This window comes from Meles meles, chromosome 7 (genome assembly GCF_922984935.1).
Source record: "Meles meles chromosome 7, mMelMel3.1 paternal haplotype, whole genome shotgun sequence".
Taxonomy (NCBI): Eukaryota; Metazoa; Chordata; class Mammalia; order Carnivora; family Mustelidae; genus Meles; species Meles meles.
In genome coordinates, this window is record NC_060072.1 from 63,649,020 (window position 1) to 63,668,605 (window position 19,586).

At 35.8% G+C, this 19,586-nt stretch overlaps 1 protein-coding gene across 3 annotated transcripts in view; it reads left to right on the plus strand.

Moving 5' to 3' along the window:
- The window catches only part of SLCO1C1 (solute carrier organic anion transporter family member 1C1), a 63,317-nt gene extending 48,354 nt beyond the window's left edge, over positions 1 to 14,963 (plus strand). For 2 of the 3 annotated variants that reach the window (XM_046014069.1, XM_046014070.1), the window contains exons 11-15: positions 2,923 to 3,088; positions 5,731 to 5,915; positions 8,597 to 8,661; positions 12,360 to 12,477; positions 14,044 to 14,963. In XM_046014069.1, the coding sequence (XP_045870025.1) occupies positions 2,923 to 3,088; positions 5,731 to 5,915; positions 8,597 to 8,661; positions 12,360 to 12,477; positions 14,044 to 14,266 (757 nt within the window). In that variant the 3' untranslated portion in view covers positions 14,267 to 14,963. Of the gene's footprint in view, positions 1 to 2,922; positions 3,089 to 5,730; positions 5,916 to 8,596; positions 8,662 to 12,359; positions 12,478 to 12,516; positions 13,570 to 14,043 lie in introns of those variants that run through there. The other variant, XM_046014071.1, reaches the window with a different exon arrangement.
- The last annotated feature ends 4,623 nt before the right edge of the window (positions 14,964 to 19,586 follow it).

The following is a 19,586-nucleotide window of genomic DNA, read 5'->3' on the forward strand; positions in this document are numbered from 1 at the left end:
TGCCTTGCCAACAGTCAGCAATATAGAATAAGGACGTTAGCTGTAAACAGGAATTGCAAGAAGATTCTGGAGAGAGCAGAAGCCCTATGCTGTCTTTAACTGTCCCTATAATCCTAATGGTAGATGGACAGTGGTAAACTTCTTTGTATTTTGCAACTTACAAAACACCATGACTTTCATTATCTCACTTGTATCCTCAAAGCATCTTTATGAGGTAAGTTTTGTTACCCTCATTTAAAAGAAACTGAATTTAGAAAGGTCAATTATCTCTTCAAAGTATAATATTCTTTGTATAACATCATGGCATTTCTAAGCCAAAAGTGAGCACATAAACAGGCAACAATGGCAAAGTTTTGAGGTTCATGTTAAAAGTATACTCACACAATAATAAATGATTAGATATTTTTAAACAAATAAAAGATAGCATATTCACTGCATGAGTACTAGCCCTCGAAGTACTAGCTCTTGAAGCAGTTGCCTTAAAAGACTACAATCGCATTACAATAATGCTATCATTGTCTAAAACGTTCTAAAACTCCTCTTTTAAAATTGCTTTCCAGGGCTCACTTCGGTAGCACATATACTAAAATTGCTTCCCATGTTTTTCAGAATATTCCCAACAATGGCAAAGATTTAAGCTTTAAGAGTAGCTTTGCTATTGGAAGCAGCCAAAGAAATGGCAACATCCCTGGAAAAAGCTCTTGCATCCCAACATGACTCTTTTGAAAGCAAATCTCATTTGAGTATAAACATTCTGATATATTTGATAAAAGTTATCTTAAAATTTTAAATAACTCTGTCAACACATCCTTTGTAAAACATGCATGCAGTGAATTTCTGCTTCAAGATAGTCATAGATGATAAATTTACTTTTAGTAATAGAAAATAATTGGCTTTATAGAATACAACATGCTCCCCAGGGATTATCCTGAGTTGTTTTGTTCCACAAGGTTGTCTTGATTCTGGACATTCAACAGGAACCCTGTAGACAGCTTTAGATATGGTAATGGAAGAAACCTTTCTTCTGCAATAATGAGAGTAAGTTTGATGTGAGACAAGAATTTAGAATCCAAAGGCCTGGAAGAATTCACATTATGAAGTTTGTCTCTAATAAACATTGTGAATTTGAGCCAGTAATTTGCCCATTTTGGACATGACTTTCCTGATCTGCCAAATGAGAAGTTAGCCTAGATCTCCCCCAAAATTCTTTCCGCACCAACTTTCTGAGATCTCAGTCCTACCCTACCCGTAGTGGCCTGATTCTAGGCTTTCAAAGGCACTTATTTATACTTTCAGATACTACCAAATAGTTTCAGTTAATTTACCAAATAACGCCTTATGGAAGAGAACAGGATGAAATATTCCTATATGACTTCCCAGAAGGCCTAGTTATACCCTTTTATTCTGTCTGGAGAAATCTCAGGGGCTGTTTTTGGTTGTTGTTGTTGTTGTTGTTGTTTTGTTTTTGTTTTTTATGTTTGCAGTAACCAAATGCATGGCAGTTCTACTAGATGGAATATTCCATCAATTAAGAAATTATAATTTCAGCCATAATGGGGTTTACCTCTTAGAAGGAGGAGCCAAAATGACTTTTATTTCACTCCAAAATAGAATAGCATTTTACTGTGGTTGACTTACCAGAAATCTTGTTTCCTTACCTAGTATGTTCCAGATTGTTCTTGCTGCTGGAGATACAGGAGTGAATAAAAGAAATAATTCTGCCCTCACTGAGTGTACATGACAGTGCCCTTGGGGATTTTGTTGTTTTGGTTTTAAGGCCCTCAAGCACTTTTGTTTAAAAAAAAATGAGAGGAGGAGAAGAAACAAATAAATTCAAAATAATGGGAAAAAAAAACACAAAAAGAATGATGGAGTGCTAACGGATGAAAAATAAGTTGCAGGTAGAAGAGAAATATCATTGCACAAGTACTCCCTAGAAGAATACAGTAATATGAACAGAACAAGGAGAATAAAAGTAGAAAAGTGAGGTCATTCAGTTGAGGGGAAGAAATAGAGGTGAAAGAGGAGGAATTCTGGGAGAGGTAAGGGGAGAAGGTAAGACAGAATGACGGGGAGAGAAAAGAGAGCAGATACCAAAATTCTGTAAAGTTAACTGCTGAACAAAAAGATAGCTTCTTAAGGGCAAATATTGTCTCATTCATATTTGTAACTATCTTCTCTGCTCCCAAAGCTAGCCCTTAGAGGGCTTCCTCAAAATTTTGAACACATGAACAAATGAATGGGTAAGTGATTGAAAAATCATGTGCAAGAGAATCAGAAAGAATGACATGAGATATGGAAGAGCTACGTAGAGTGGGAGATTATGAGAGAGAGAAAAGTTAGATGAACTGCCAATGCTTTTTTTGGTAAGACACTCACATAGGATGTGTAGTTCTTCCAAATTGAAGTCTCTTGACATAATGCTGACTGCTTGACTGTTTTTTTTTCTTTTACTGCACCATCAGCAGTGCCCATTTTATTGATGCTGGGACGGTTGTGAAGGAAATTTACAGAAAAGCACGCACACGCATGCACACACTGCCTGCAATGCATTTAAAGAAACGTCCTTAGTTGCTCCAGAAGTTTACTCTATCTTTCTGCTTTGTTAGCCATTTTCCTCCATCTTTGCATAGAAATACATTAGAAGATGCTAGAGGATGTTGATTTTAATAGAAACCAGAAACCAAGAACTGGATATTATGTGAATGTGTAAACTGCTAAAGATAACTTTCAAGAGAAAGCTTTTTAATAGTCGACTCACATTTAATAATCAGAAACCAGCGTTCCTGATGACCATTGTGCTTTCAAAAGGCAAGCTCCATTGGCAGTGCCACTCATATTACCCAAGAACACTGATCATTGAAGATTTTAGGGTGCTGCCTGCTAAGAGGTAATATTTTATACTGTTACATTTCTTTTCAGAACCAAACCTGTCTCTTATCATGAACGAGCTCTCTTTTCAGATTGCAACTCAAGATGCAAATGTTCAGAGACAAAATGGGAACCTGTGTGTGGTGAAAATGGAATCACATATGCATCGGCATGTCTTGCTGGTTGTCAAACCTCCACCAGCAGTGGAAAAACTCTTGTAAGAAATCCCTAATGTGTGTGCCTGTGGTGCCTTCTACGTAAACCACACAGCACTGTGGGAGCTCAGGGACCAACCCAGAAGCAGACCACACTGGTCGCCGCTCTGGATCTTACTCTACCCTTGTTCTTTTACATGGAGGGCTAGTGGACTAGACTTGTTGAAAGAACTAGGGTAAGAATTAGGATCATGAAACATGCTAGAAGAGCCTCACAGTGATGTAGTTCTTTCATTTTGCTTGTGAGGAATATTAGCCTCAACTGAGAAAATCTCAGTGATAAGATCATATGATAAAATCTGCCTTGGGATCCAGTTCTTCTGGCCCCAAGGCCAGTGGCAGTTGGAGGTTTTAGGGACAGGACAAATAGAGGCCAGTATTAGAAAGTCTAGTCTGAGAGGTCTAAACCCAGGGCTCACAAACTTGATTTTGAGGAGATTGATAGTACCAGACATTCTGCCTGGGAAAGCAAACCCATGTGTGAAAAGAGTAGGTGCTGGAATGAAGGAGCTCTGCAGGGTGAATTATGGAGATGAGGTTGGAAATAAAGGTAAGAAATCAGTTGTGAAGGATATTATGTACTTTAATCGTTAAAAGACTCATTTCTGTAGTCACACCTTTACATTTCTGTCTCAAACATAGACTCTCTCTTTTACTCTCCGTTTGTATGGCTAGCGGTCAGACTGCTGTCTATTTGTGGTGATGAAATCTGCCTGTATTTGACAGTCCTGGAGGGCTGAACACATCTATTTACATACACTTATCAACTACATAAGAATGCTTAGGCAAAGACTTATGTCGATGTAGAGTAATATGTTGGTTTTCTCTGTTTATTGTTACTTTGATTTTTTATTCAGAGTAGGAAGGGTTGGCCTCCAGCAACCATGAACGGGACTACCCACCCAACTGAAACTGAGTTTTGACCTCCATTCCCCTTTCCCTCTCCTCTTCCCCTCCCCGTTTCCCTCTTCTCTCCTTCCTTTCTCTCTCCCTTTCCTTTCCTCCCTCCCTCCCTGCCTCTTTTCTCCCTTCCTTCCTTCCTTCCTTTTTTCTTCTCTTTTCATTTCTTTTCTTTTCTCTTCTTTTCCTTTCTTCCTTTCTTCCTCTCTTCTTCTTTCCCTTTCTTTCTTTTTCCCTTCCCTTCCCTTCCCTTTTCTTCTCCCTCCCTTTCCCTTCCTCTTCCTTTCCCTTCCTCCTGCTCCTTTCCTTTCTTCCAGCCTCTACTCTTTTCTCTAAACTGCTTGAAAGTTTTCCTTACCTAGAACTTCCACTTATCAGAAACATTCATGCCAGGAACTAAGAGAGGTGCTTAAAAAAAAAAAAAAAAAAAAGGATTTAAATATCATGATCCTCGAGTAATTGGGTATTACTTATCTTGTTTTTCTCATGTGAGAACTGAGGCACTGAGGTGCCTAAACTCATGTATCTAGTAAGAGGCAAGGTCAAGGTTCAAAAGTTTTTACCTGACAGTTAAACAACAGCAACATTTCTACTCTTCCTTGGAAAGGAAATGCCAACTTTATTTTACTGTTTAACTAAAAATTCACAAACTCTTTTGTGAAATTCATAAAAATAACGAGGAATTATCAAAGTTGCCTCTCTAAGATTTAGTTGAGGTTTATTAGTCAGGATTTTCCCCCCCAGTTACCATTAAAAAGTCACATCCTCAAATTATGCCCATTTGTTTAACAGATTTTTTGTTGAATGCCTAAAAAGAGGACCCTTTTTAGGCTCTACATATGTGGTGTTGAGAAAGTAGACAGTTTCTGCTAGAGGTTTCATTCTAGTGGGATATATAGTTTAAAAACAAATGAATATATAGTATTCTAATGGGTGATGATAAGCACTGTAAGGAAAAGATGAGTTAGGATAAAGGATGGAGAGATGGGAGTATTTTTTTGAACGGGGGGTCATGGAAGCCCTCGTTAATGAATTGAGCAGAGAGACTTGGGGTACATACACCAGCCTTCCACTATCTAGAAGAGCTACCCAGCAGAGAGAACAGCGAGGCTATGAGGCATGGGTAAACTCACCATGTTCGAAGATTGGCAAGGGTGACATGGAAACCCATGTGTGCCGCTGAAGCAGAGGGAGAGAGGGAGGATCACTGAGCTGTGAGATCAGAGGGGAATCCAGGAGCTCCATTACAGTGTGTAAGCCTCTGTAAGGATTTTGGATTTTATACAACCATAAGAAGAAGCTACTGGAAGGCTGAGAATAGTGACTGCCATTTTTAAAGGCTCACTTTGGTTACTGTGTGCGTAACAAATGATAGCTGGATAAGAGTGGAAATAAGTTGAGCATAAAGAGATCACTGCAATAACCAAGGCAAGAAATAATGGTGGCTTAGACTTGGAAATGGCAGAGAAGAAGATGAAGTATGTTTGGATGCACTAGGATTTACTGAGAGATTGTTTGGTAGGGTCAGTAGTTTGAACAGCTGCTGTTTGGATGAAAAAAAACATGATCTGTATAGATTTCACTTTGCTCACTATAGCTTAACACAGAGAAATAAAAGAATATTTACCTTATCGTTTATATAATGCATGCATACTATATTGTGAAGTCTATTTAAACAAATATATATTTTCAATTTTACTTAAATGTTACCTCAGTAATTGGACTTTGTTCTGTTGTGTTACAGATATTTTATAACTGCACCTGTGTGGGGATTGCAGCCTCAAAGTCAGGAAATTCCTCTGGCATGGTGGGCAAGTGTCAAAAAGATAATGGATGTCCCAAAATGTTTCTGTATTTCCTTGTCATTTCAGTCATCACGTCCTATACTTTATCTCTAGGTGGCATACCTGGATACATACTGCTTCTGAGGTGAACACTGATTCTCCCTGACCCAGTTTTAATAAAAGATGTACTACAATCGTTTGGAACATTGATTTCAAATTCCGTTCCATAGAATTGTGATTCCTTATTGCTCTCTCAGGGGTCTTGACCCATATCCTTGTTCTTGTTTTAGACTCCATTTTGGGTTTTTATGCAAAAATATGGTTGAAGAGAAGTTTTTCTAGTTAAAAATTTTTTGCAAATCATTGGTCTAGAGAGCCTTCACCATTATAGTACCTACATCACTATAGCCACTCAAAAAATACACTATGCCATTTCTAGATAATATAATTATCATATTATTATTATCAATAATAATATGCTATTTCTGGATAATATTATCCAGTGTAGACTAAATGTGTTTTTTATTATTTTTTTAAGATTTTAATTTTAAGTAATCTCTACACCCAACATGGGACTCAAACTTACAACCTAGAGATCACATGTCACATGCTCTACCAACTGAGCTAGCCAGGTGCCCCTAGGTTGTGTTAGATTAAGCATGGTTTCACCAAATTATAGATGATAAAATTTTAAGATAGTTTTAAAGATTTATCTAATATCACAATGTTTCACATTTATTATTTTAACATATAGGTTATTTTTCTTTTCTGACTAGAATTATCTATATATATGGGTGTGGGGGGTATTCATAACTTTGAATCAATTGTGTTCTATGAATATAGACATATATAATCTATGAATATATGTTAATGATTCCAAGTGTGTTAGCTTAAAAACTCTAAAAGAATTTTTAAAACTGTGTATCCCTTTTACATATTGTTAAATGAACATCTAAAAATTTAATAGTAAGTAAACATTGATTTCTAGTATATTATAAATATTTACATTTAAAAGTATAATAATTTTAAATGTAGATCACTCTTTTAAATGTAATCAGTGAGAATCTAGAAAACAGATTAGGTAACCAATATCACCTAATTTAAAATTACACACAAAAAAATCTTTTACAGTGAATATGTTACATATTTCTTTCTTCTTGTGCTTATATCTTAATTCAACTTTCCCATAGGCTTCTCTTCTATTGTAATATAATTTATGTTTGAACATTATTTATTGACTCTCCTATCATAGATCTCTATAAAAAATATATAAATTCAAACTTTAAAATAGTAGTTTTATAACTATATGTATATAGTTATAACTGTATATAGCTATATATAACTGTTCAAATGGTATTGGATAATTGTCAGTGATAAAATTTTGTCAGTGATAAAATTTTCTTCCTAACGAGGGGTGCCTGGGTGGCTCAGTGGGTTGAGCCTCTGCCTTCAGCTTGGGTCATGATCTCAGGGTCTTGGGATCGAGCCCCACATTGGGTTCTCTGCTTGGGAGAGAGGGGGAGCCTGCTTCCCCCTTTCCCTCTGCCTGCCTCTCTGCCTGCTTGTGGCCTGCTCTCTCTCTCTGTCAAATAAATAATAAAATCTTAAAAAAATTTTCTTCCTAATGGAACTAGCCATGCAAATATTACTATTATACAATTGATAAAATAATCTAAAAATATTACAAATTTTTATAAAGTTATTAAGCATAAAAAGTCAAATTTTATCAGAAACCCATCTTTTATGAGATGATTAGTTGATTTTTAGCTTAATGTACATACTTAAGGATGAATATAACATTATTCTACAATGAAACTCATCAAAAGTGTATATCTATGATTTCCCACAGTATATTATGGAAATTGATTAGGAAAGATAAACAGAAAATAGGACCTAACATCCACAAATACGTTTTTCGCAAAAGGGCTTAAGGAAAACATGCGATACTGTGTTTTCAAACAGGAACATGATATGGAGAGCATTGCACCAGAGTTCTCAAACCAGAATTGTCCTTCATGGGTGGCTCTTTCTGCTACAACTTATCCTGGGTCAAGTGCTTAATCAGGCTCCTAAGGAAGAGTTATCTTCACCACCAGCCCTTCAAATGAACCACGCTGTGTTTTGATGGCAGAAGAAGATGAGATGTCCTTGGATTAAAGGAGAAAAGTTGTGATTTTTGCCTCCTTTAAAGTAGAGATTAAGTGATATTATACATACGAAAAAATTGGTACCATGCTTAACACTCAATAGTTATTATAATATCATCATGATTATTATCATTAAAATTGACAGGCCAATTAGTTAAAGCTATACAGTCATATTAAAGATGCTCTTCTTATTTAGGTATTCTTATGCTTGGCTGCAAGATTCAGGTCCCCACTATTTAACAGAAACACTTAGCATGCCACAGCAATGGTGATTGTATCAACTTGGATCAATATAGTCCTGTGCTTTTAGACCAAGAGCAACAAAAATTAGTTATAGGTTATTGATCCCTGTTGCCTCACATTTCTTAGAATTTTTTGTCTGTAAGTCTTTGTTGTTTTGCTGATTAAACTGACAATTTTACTTTATCCAATACCATTTGAACATATCGTGGAGAGGTGATTTACATTTTGGAAATAGTAACTGTAGACTCTCTGATGCATTGCATCTAATAGCACATGGACTTGCATAATTTGCCCACCCTATGCTAGGACACTCTGGGTTCTCCATAAATGCTACTTGAATTCTAACATTATTTCATATGTGTTAAGCAGATTATCAGTAACATTACTATTTGCTTTAATGGGCTACATTTCTTTATAGTGCTTTTGTTGTTTTCAGGTGCATTAAGCCACAACTTAAGTCTTTTGCCCTGGGTATCTACACCTTAGCAATAAGAGTTCTTGGTAAGTACAATGTATGTTTTCATTATGGTAGCCATGTCAAATGTGTTTTGAGTACTTTTCTAAGTATTTTTTTTACAAAATTGCCATGCATAACTAAATAATATAGGCAGTTAGGTCCCTATTTATTTTCTTTCTTCCCTTATTTCTTTATTCCTTCCCTCCAACTCTGAACTTCTCCCTTCCTTTGTTTTAGAAACTGAGAGCTGATGCTGTGCTTGTGGTATAATAAAGTGATGTTGTGCGAATAGTGACATTTTTTTGTTTAACAATCTTGTCTCTTCCAGCATTCGTCTATTGTCAAAAAGTTTAGTCTTGTTATGAAATAGCCCTCTGGGAAGAAAGCAAGAAATGAATCAGTAAGAAATGCTGAAGCCTTAATATTTTTTCAGTTGTTAAAATGGAAAGAATTCTTTTGACCTAGTCTCAATGCTGGGATATATCATTTTGTAGAAAGATCTGCTCGTTCATACAATCAAAACAGTATGGCTTTGAACTGACAATTTTTAAATGTAATTGGAATGGTTCTTTTATGACTAATAGATTTTTCAATATGCATTAGTTAAAACCCATAGAAAATAGAGTTAATGAATCAGGTAAGTTTTCTGTTTGTGCAAAGTTTATATTCTAAGGGGGAAAGCAAAACAATCACACATGTTCTTCTGTAATTTAACAGAAAAGAACTGCAGGGAGAAAAACAAACTCAGATCTTTAAAAAATCTGAAAATAAATAAATCTTGATATAAAATGGGTATATATGACAATACGGTATAATCCCAATGAAATTAGGGAAGTAGCAAATGTGGAAGATTATCCCATTATGGCTGAGTCTCATTCTACAACATAAGAACAGAGCTTACCTAGAAAAACATCAGATTTTTGAGCCTGAAGGAAATCTCTGACTAGAATTGGTTTCTATATCTACTCCTTTTGGAGATAAAGATATAACCTACACCATGAGAAAGATTTCAAGGAAAAGAAATGTTTTACTGGGGCACCTGGCTGGTTCAGTCAGTAGAACACATACTCTTTATCTCAGGGTTGTGAGTTCAAGCCCCATCTTGGGCATGGAGCCCATTTTAAAAATGAAAAAAAAAAAAGTATTAAAAATTCATAAAATTGATTCCATAAAAGTAAAAATATACTTAAAAATGGCAAAAATATCTTAGCAAGTCAAAGGGCAAATGATAAACTGGGAACAATTATTTTTTGCCAATTATGTAACAGACTATTTATAATATCCCTATTACAAAGAGAGCCCCTAAGTATTGAGAACAAAAAGACCAACACCCATATGGAAAAATGGGTAAAAGATATGAATAGCCATCTCATGGAAAAAAAATGTAAATGCCTCTTAATATATGAAAAGATAGTCAAACTCATAATAAAGAGAGCACAAATTAAAATTATACTGAGAGAATGTTTTTACTATCAGATTTGCAAACTACCAAATGTTCCAAGTGCATGGAAGACTAGATATGCTTACATGTTGCTGTTGGAAATCTGGTGCCATTTCCTGATGATTATGTGACAGTAACGAACAAAACTATGTATAGATTTATCTTTTAATCTAGCAATCCCACTTGTAGAAGTTGATACCAAAAATTTGCTAGCAAAACTATGAAATAAGTAAAATTTTATGGATGTCTAATTATTGTGGCATTATGTATAATAGCAAGACTATAAACAATCTAGTTGTCCATCAATATGACATTCTTGAATAAACTATAGTAAACCCACATAATGGAATCCTATGCATCTGTAAGGATGAATGGGGAAAAAAATCTCCCTGTAATGTTAACAAATTCATTAGTCAGCTCTGGCTGCCATAACAAAATACCACAGACTGAAAGACTTAAGCAACAAAAATTTATAGTCTCACAGTTCTGAAGGCTGGGAAGTCCAAGATCAAGGTACCAACGGGCCTGGTATCTGGCGAGATCCCTGAGACCCTTTTTCCTGGTTTGTAGACTGCTGCCCTCTCACTGTATCCTTACAAGGATTTCCCCTATGTACACATGGAGAGAGAGGGAGCTTTGGTATCTTTTACTCCTCTGATTAGGATACCAGTCCTAGCAAATTAAGTCCCTTAGGACTTCACTTAACCTTAATAATCTCCTTAATAACTCTGTGTCCAAGTGCAGTCATATTAGAGATAGTGTTTCAGCATATGAATTTCAGAGGGACACAGCAGTCTATATTACCAAGGGATCTCCAGTCTATACCCCTAAGTGAAGTAAAATGTAGAACGATGTTCATACTATGGTACATTTGGTGTAAGAAGTATGGAAAGGTAGAAATATTATAAATATATGCAAAGGTATTTGCTAAGATTTAAAAAAGAAACAATGGAAGTGTAAACTAAAAACATGATGATGATGATGATGATGATGATGATGATAGTAATGGTAGTAGTGGTTGCGGTGGTGGTTACCTATAAGGGAAGGAAAGAAAAAAGAGAGGACAGACTAGAAAGTAGAGTTTGTAAATGTAACTCTAGTTTAATTTTTAATTTGAAATCATGCAAAGTTTTTTCAGGTCTTGATCTCAGGGTCCTGGGATGGAGCCCTATGTGGGGCTCTGTGCACAGTAGAGAGTCTGCTAAAGATTCTCTTCCTCTCTCTCTGCCCCTACCCCCTCCCGCATACCGCCCTGCCACCACTCATGGGTCCCCCTGCACGCTCTATCTCCTCTATCACTCTTAAATACATAAGTAAATATTATTTTTTTAAATGAAATTATGCGGGGCACCTGGGTGGCTCAGTGGGTTAAGCCTCTGACTTTGGTTCAGATCATGATCTTAGGGTCCTGGGACTGAGCCCCGCATCGGGCTCTCTGATCAACGGAGAGCCTGCTTCCCCCTTTCTCTGCCTGCCTCTCTGCCTCTTGTGATCGCTTTCTCTGTGTCTAATAAATAAATAAAATCTTTAAATAAAATACTGGGAAAAGACATTTAAAAAATGAAATTATGCAAAGTTTTTATGTAATTGAAAACAACAAAAAGAAACTAAGACATTTTTGAAACAAGCTGAAATTTGTTGTGTATCAAATAAGAGGCATAACCGTAAAGAAAAACAGGTTTAAAAGGAAAGAATCATTATCAAAGCCACATAACTTCACTACATTTTGTAGTCTTATCTTTAATACTAACATTGGTATCATTATATTGAAACTATTATGTATTTTAAAATAAAGCAAATGAAAGATTATATTAATATCATTAGAAGTGAGTATTGTCTGGCCAATAGAAAAGTGATAACGTAAAATAAGAAAAACCCATTCTTAAATAATGCGAAGGTGACCAGGAAAAGTAAGGTAAACAAGGGTTAGATTTGTTAGGGAGATTTTGGTGGGTTCCTTCTCCTTTGATTAAAGCCTCTTGGGATTAGGAATCCTTCTCTTCTGGGTACAAAGATGTAGACACCCTTACAAATGGAGATCTCTGTTAATGTTGCTTCCCCTACAAAAAGGAAATTCTGCTCTGTCTTAGGGGTTTCTGTGCCTTCTGTTGCTCAAAATAACCTTTATGCTAGAGAAATATGATGAGGTGGTGTATTCTGGTCTTCTACAGGTACCCGTTTCCCCCAAAGCAGTTTTTTTTCTTTTTAGTTTGAAAGTAAGTGGTTCTGAGACTCATTCATTATAGGGTAATCAAAAGATGGGCATATATTTTTAGTAGCAATTGTGTGTTTTTCTCACAGCAGGAATCCCAGCTCCTGTGTATTTTGGAATTTTGATTGACACTTCATGCCTCAAATGGGGATTTAAAAGATGTGGAAGTAGAGGCTCCTGTAGATTATATGATTCAAATGCTTTCAGGTACCGTATTAGACTTGTTCCTGTGTCTCCCCACTACAGCATTCCAGGTTTGCACAATGAAGTGAGCAGTAATCATTCCTTATGGAGTTTCACTGCACAAGGATCATCGAACCAAGAAGCATGTTCTATTTTATAGAATAATTTATTGCTATTTATTTGGCTAGACCTTTCAACTTTTCCCCATTCCTAATCTTGACTCCCATTTTAAATGAGTAATCTTTTTTTAAATAAAGTTCACAAAAGATTCCAGAATATAGTAGAATTTTTGCAAGTTGATGCACACAAGTGGGTAATTCTCTGAAGCTCAGAAGCATTTAAATTTAGGTCACATTTTGGGTTTAATTCTATTCTTTTTCAAACCGAGCCAAACTGTCCCATTTACATCAGATATAATCCCCCTGGGCAAGAGTTGGATTTGGCTCTAAATCTGTCCAGCTCTTATTGCCAAACTGATGTTCAATTATTCCAGTACTTGAGATGCATAAAAGTAAAAGGTTTTTTCTGTGTGTATGAGTGTGCATGGGGTTGAGGGGCATGGGTTTTTCACTGTGGTATCATTCAGTTCAGTTCATCAAACTTTAGTCCCCTTATTGCTGAAAGCAATGCTTCAGTGGCTTAAAAAGCAGGAAGGATTTTTTTTTTTTTTTTTTAGATTTACAATCTGAGCATTTTCTGGAGGAATAAACTTGGTACTAAACTGTGTAAGTTGGAAGTTGGATGTGAATTGAGCCAACCATCTCAAATAAGTTTGTTTGATTAATAGGCTTTGATGTTATGTGAGAAATTTATTTTGGTCTTTGAAAGGGACTTGACCTTTGAGTAGAATTTGTGCTTTGCTCACATTTGCTAAGGCGGCATTTCCTTTAATGTAAAGACAATGTATTTCAATCAGAGACTGATTATGTGTACAAGGTGACCAGAATAAATCATTCAACCTGCCCTTCCATACCTTCTTGTTTTATGATAGAGTGAAGAACTAAAGGCTTCTTATTGAAGAAAGTGATTTAAATCTTTGGTTAATTCTTAAGTCATTCTGCTCTACTAAGAGCTCTGATTCTCCCTTGACATTCCTTCTTGCAGCCTTTTTTTTTTTTTTTTGTAGAAGTGCATCTGGGCAAGTTTCAAGGGAAGGGTAACCACATAATTTATCATTCAACCTGGACACTTTTAAGAGTGAAAAGGGGCACTATTAAAAAGTACACTGGGACAACACCAGCATAAGCTAGGACTGTTCTGGGCAAACAGACATATGGTCACCTGGTCTAAGGGAATAATTTACAGAGAGGATGGAACGGATTATGTAATTAGTAGTAACTAGAAATTATGGCACCACTAAGAAGTCACTTTATATTAGCATACTGCCTTCAGTAGTCTGCCAGATGTTCATAGAAAGGTCTTTTGTAGCCACTGAATTTGCATTCTTAAGAAAAAACATCCTCTTGACAATTTCATTGATAGATTGGTTTTCTTGGTATTGCTATCTACTGAATGATACTGTTACCTTCCTTGCCCATTTTAAAGTTGGATAGTTGCAATAATTATGACTGAGTTTCTCTCTTCTTTTAGACATATATATCTGGGACTTACTGTGATGCTGGGCACAGTGTCCATTTTCCTAAGTATTGCAGTACTTTTCACTTTAAAGAAAAATTGTGTTTCAAAACATAGAAGCCTCAGAAACAAGACAGAAGGAACAATGGTGTCTACAAGAATCAGGAAGGAAAATTGTGCTACAAATGATTATTTGCTACATCCCAGCTGCTGGCCAGGCAAAGAAACACAGCTTTAGAAAAATGATGACTTGAAGCCATGTTTTCTAATTTCTGGAAATTCTGAAAACAAATAGATTTTAATCAAATGGGTTTTTAATGTGTCATTTTTTTTCTCCTTTCAAAATATGTCTTTGACTCTAAGTATGAGATAATGTACCTAATAACAAATAAAATTAAACATGTTACAGAAAATACAGATAATAAAGCTAATCCAAACCTTTTATTTCTTCCTTATATTATTTATATAAATTCCACATATTATTTACTCATTCTGCTTAATTTTGCCTTGTGCCCATTATCTATTAGCTGTATCACTAGAACAATTGTCCTGATAGTCTAATGGCTATACGTAGAGTAATTTTTAAACTGAAATACTTGTCAAGGGGAAGAGAGTCCTGTTAAAAAATTAAATTATATCTTGGCCTCCTTCAAATATGACCTTAATGAAGATGTTGAAATAGAGCCAGAATATGTAGAGAAAGATTTCATTTTAAGCTCTTCCTTTCTTTTGGACTTTGGTAATTGGCACAGAAATATATAGTGGCAAATGATCTTAGAGGATCCAGATTTTGGATTATTAGCTCTTCTGCCATCCATTATATGTGCATTGTGTGTGACACCTGAAGTGACCATGATGATAAAGTATAAAATTATTATTAGCAGGCTTCATTGTCTGGCCAAAATTAACAAGACAGTAAACAACAAGTGTTGGAGAGGATGTGGAGAAAGGGGAACCCTCCTACGCTGTTGCTGGGAATGCAAGTTAATGCAGCCACTTTGGAAAACAGTGTGGAGATTCCTTAAGAAATTAAGAATAGAGCTACCTTATGACCCTGCAATTGCACTGCTGAGTATTTACCCCAAAGATACAGATGTAATGAAAAGAAGAGCCATCTGTACCCCAATGTTTATTGCAGCAATGGCCAGGGTTGCCAAACTGTGGAAAGAACCAAGATGCCCTTCAACGGACGAATGGATAAAGAAGATGTGGTCCATATACACAATGGAGTATTATGCCTCCATCAGAAAGGATGAATACCCAACTTTTGTATCAACATGGGTGGGACTGGAAGAGATTATGCTGAGTGAAATAAGTCACGCAGAAAGAGTCAATTATCATATGGTTTCACTTGCTTGTGGAGCATAAGGAATAACATGGAGGACATGGGGAGATGGAGAGGAGAAGTGAGTTGGGGAAAATCGGAAACCATGAGAGACTGTGGACTCTGAGAAACAAACTGAGGGTTTTGGAGGAGAGTGGATTCAGGGGAGGGATGAGCCTGGTGGTGGGTATTAAGAAGGGCACATATTGCATGGAACACTGGTTGTGGTGCATAAACAATGAATCTTGGAATACTGAAAAAATAAAAAAAAAATTTAAAAAAATGCTTCATTGCCCTTCCATTAATTCAGCGGATTAAGAAGTACAGTTAGTTCTGCCCATATTTTAATGTATATACGCTCCTCCAGACGTGCACACATGATGTGATCCTAAAATGCAGTTGAAAGTTGAATTTCTGAAAGTCTACAGTAAGCTTAGATGGTGTAAGAGGAATGCGGAGGTGATAGGTTGAGTGATGGTGTAGTTCTTGGGTGCTTTATCTGGCATTCATCATGGGGTCTAAGGGCTTCTGGACAGGGGGCTGCAGCCTGCCAGATAGCTCTTTGGTTTGGGATATTTCTTCTCTGCTGGCTTCCTGGAGCTTCTCTGAGGAGATATAGTAGGTTCACCAGTCCTCCATCATCAGCTCTATTACTTACTACATGTTTCTTCCTCCACCAGCTGTGTGAGAGGAGCCCGGGCCTCCTAAGAAAGCAGCCTTAAAGTAGAGACCACCCCAGTGGTGTCTTGAAATTGTACCGTGATTCTTAGCAGCCTTTACAACAAATAGAGCATGCAATCAGGATGCTCCCAGCAAGAAGTTTGTTTGAGGAGTTTCTAGGAGCCTAAGTACAACAAGAAGACCCAGCTCAAAAATGCAATAGTCAAAAAAAAAAAAACCAAAAACCCCAAAAACAAAACAAAAAAAACCCCAAAAAAACCAACCAACCAACCAACCAAACAAAAAGCCAGTAGTCTTCAACAGTGGAAGAATCAAATAGTCCAAACAAAATAGTTTGCTGTTTTTTCCTTTTTCCATTACATACCAATCCTGTAAATACGAATGGAAAAAAATGAGATGGAAAGTTTGGGGATGGAGAGCAGAGGACTTTTCCTTTAAATGTATATTAATGTCATGTCATTTGAATTAGTGATGTGAGATCATCTCATATTGTACTATTTTTGAAAATGAAAATAGACGTTTTGTTTCCAGCAGGCCTCCATCAGACCTGCTGCTGCTGTGCTAACTTGAGAGCAGGAATTCTTTTTGTTGTCTCAGTATCAGTCTTACCTAGAACAAATATTTGCCGAGTCGGTGAGTGACTACGCTTGTCAAGAATTTTCTTTGTAGGGATGAAATTAAAATCATGGTCCTCATCCTGTCTCCCACATCCTCTTTATTTTTCAAACCTTTCTGTAGGAAAATTCTGAAAAATAACTTTTTTGCAAGTAAATTTCTAAATGGAATCCTATCCAATTTACTTTTGAGTAACTTGAAAAATAAGTAAAAATTGGCATGAAGGCTGATTGAATGATCTTTTTTCATTAAAGTGCTGGATGTCAGTGAAAAGGAAGCATTTTTTTATGCATAACCATTAATTTAACAGTGGAATTATAAAAAGTAAACTCACTAATATGGCACACGAGGGTATCATTTAGTGGGGAATTGAATTTACTAAAGGGGACCCTGATATTTTGGATGAGTAAATCCATCTGACAGAAGTAAGCAGACTTTTTATGCCTCAGAAAGCACATGATTAACTTTTTTTTCTAACAAGCCCAACTTCATTTCAAAGGTCAAAAAATTCCCTCAGCTCCAGGGCCAGACATTTAGAGGTAAGGCCTTGACCAACACATGGGACTCCACAATTGCTCCACATTCAATGGACCACTTTCTTCTCTTGTTCCACAGCCATAGCCTCTAGAACTGACCAGCACCTCAAATGACCATCTGATTCCCTGTAACTTTCAGACAGGTTAATTTCCAGCAATGTCATTTTATAAATGGAGTGACTTAAATTGGATGGAATGATTTAGCCAAGGTGTAGGGGGGCAAACTAGTGTTGGCTTCTTCTCTTCCATCATGAGGCCTCTGAAGCAGGTAATAAAAACACGCCCTCTGAAACTCTGAAAAACACCTAGAAGAACTTTTATGACCATTAGCATTTAAGAGATCTCCACTTAATATATGACAGGTTTATATAGTCATACCTAAATGGAGACTGATAGAATACAGTGACTGTAACATATACTTGAGAATAATAATCATTTTAATAATTTTATAACATCTAGTAAGTATAACAATATTAAGCAATCTCCATATGTGTGCTGAGTGCTTTAGACACATTTCCTCAATTTCAAATATCAAAATAACATTATGTGTTGGGTATAATTAGTGGTATCTTTAGAGGAAGAAACCTAGATTTAGAGAGTTTAGTAACTTATTCAAAGCTAACAAGTCTCAGTAATTGGTTGAGCCAAGATTTAAATTGAGTTTTATCAGATTTGGACAGCCACATTATGCCTGTATTAATCTATACCCTAAATTGTTATCTCCCAATAGTTTTGCTAAAAATAAATTCTGGACATCTACTTTGGAAAAGTTTTAACATACCAAAATGTGCACATCGTTAAAGAAAATCAAATGATGCAGAATGATTTAAAATGAAAAGTAACAGTCCTGCACCCTAACTTCACTTCTGTTCCTCAAAGGCAATTACTTCTTGCAAGTTTGGGTTGTTGGTTTTTCTGATGGTCACTTCCCCATTTTTAAATAACATGCAAATACTGCTTCTTGACTCATCAACGTTGGGCAAGGTCTATTGACTGTCCACTCTGATAGATTAGGAATAATGCCTCTCCTCCCCTGTAATTAGCATATAGTGAGGACACTATTCTGAGTTCTTCAAACGTCACCCTACTACCTCCATTTCTCATTCAAGATACACAAACTATATTGTGTTTCCGCACCCTGCAAAATGAATACCCTAGAGCTTCCTCCCTCCCTTGATGTTTCCAAACTCTCATCTCCTTTCTGTTCCCTGTGCCTTTACTTTAACATTGTCGAGAATAACACGTTTCATCAGCTCTGTGAACATTCCATCAGGAAAAGCCTAAATGGTTATGATAAGATCGATGCCATCTACTGGTGAAGCCATGAAATCTCACAATTAGGAAAAAAGAGAAAGGAATAAAAACATGTATTGAGGACCTCCTATGAATCAAGCATTAAAGGCACATTAACGCATTTAAATATTAACGAGTATAATTAAAAGTTTTAGACTTCAATAATTTTAGAATATACTGAGTTAATAACACACAAGTGCAGGATCTCTGATGTGATGATGTGCACTGCTGATCTCTTCAAAAGATGAGTAACTTTATTTAGCAGACTTATTTGGCATTAAATCCACTTTGTATTAACAAGTCTTGGACCTACGTAATTTTAATTGCAGTGTATTAGGAAAATACAATTTTATCCTCCTCCTTTATACATTTTTGTTATCTTATATGTCAGCTTCTGGTATCAGGCTTATGCAGTTTTGTAAAATTAACTAGAAAACTATTTCATTTTTAAAGTTCTGGAAGAGATTTTATAGCATAGGAAGTATCTGTCCCTTTTACATTTGAAAGGATGTTATTAGCCTTTTAAAGAAATAATACTTTGAAAAGTTTTTGATTGGTCATTTTAACCTTTTAAAAAATATCTGCTTAGTGATTCAACTTTGGAAATTTGTGTTTTTTTCCTAGAAAAATCTTCTAGTTTCTTTAAAGATTTTTTAATTTTATAAAATTAGAACAAGTAAGCTTAGATTATATTCTTTTCTCAGTCCTAGTTTTATACTTGGGTTTTTCATTTTTGTGGATTTTGCTTGACAGGGACTTTACTGAAATTTTTGAAGAAATGGCCTTTGGATTCTGTTTCTCAGCTGCCTAATTAATATTTATTTTTAATTAATATTTATTTCTTATTTTCCTTCTTTCTTTGGGCATGCTTAAAAAAAACTTTACCTAAATTCTTGACTTGTAAGCTTATAATTATATAATATAATAATTATATGCTCTAGCTTAGGAATGAAAACATTAATATCTTTTAATGTAAAAATTTGTATATAATTAAAAGGTTTACCATGCTGCAGTACCAATGATGTTTTCTGAATTGTTTACAAATACATTCTGGATTTTCTATTAGATTCAAATATCCTATTTGCTCTGAAAAGAAAATTATTTAAAAT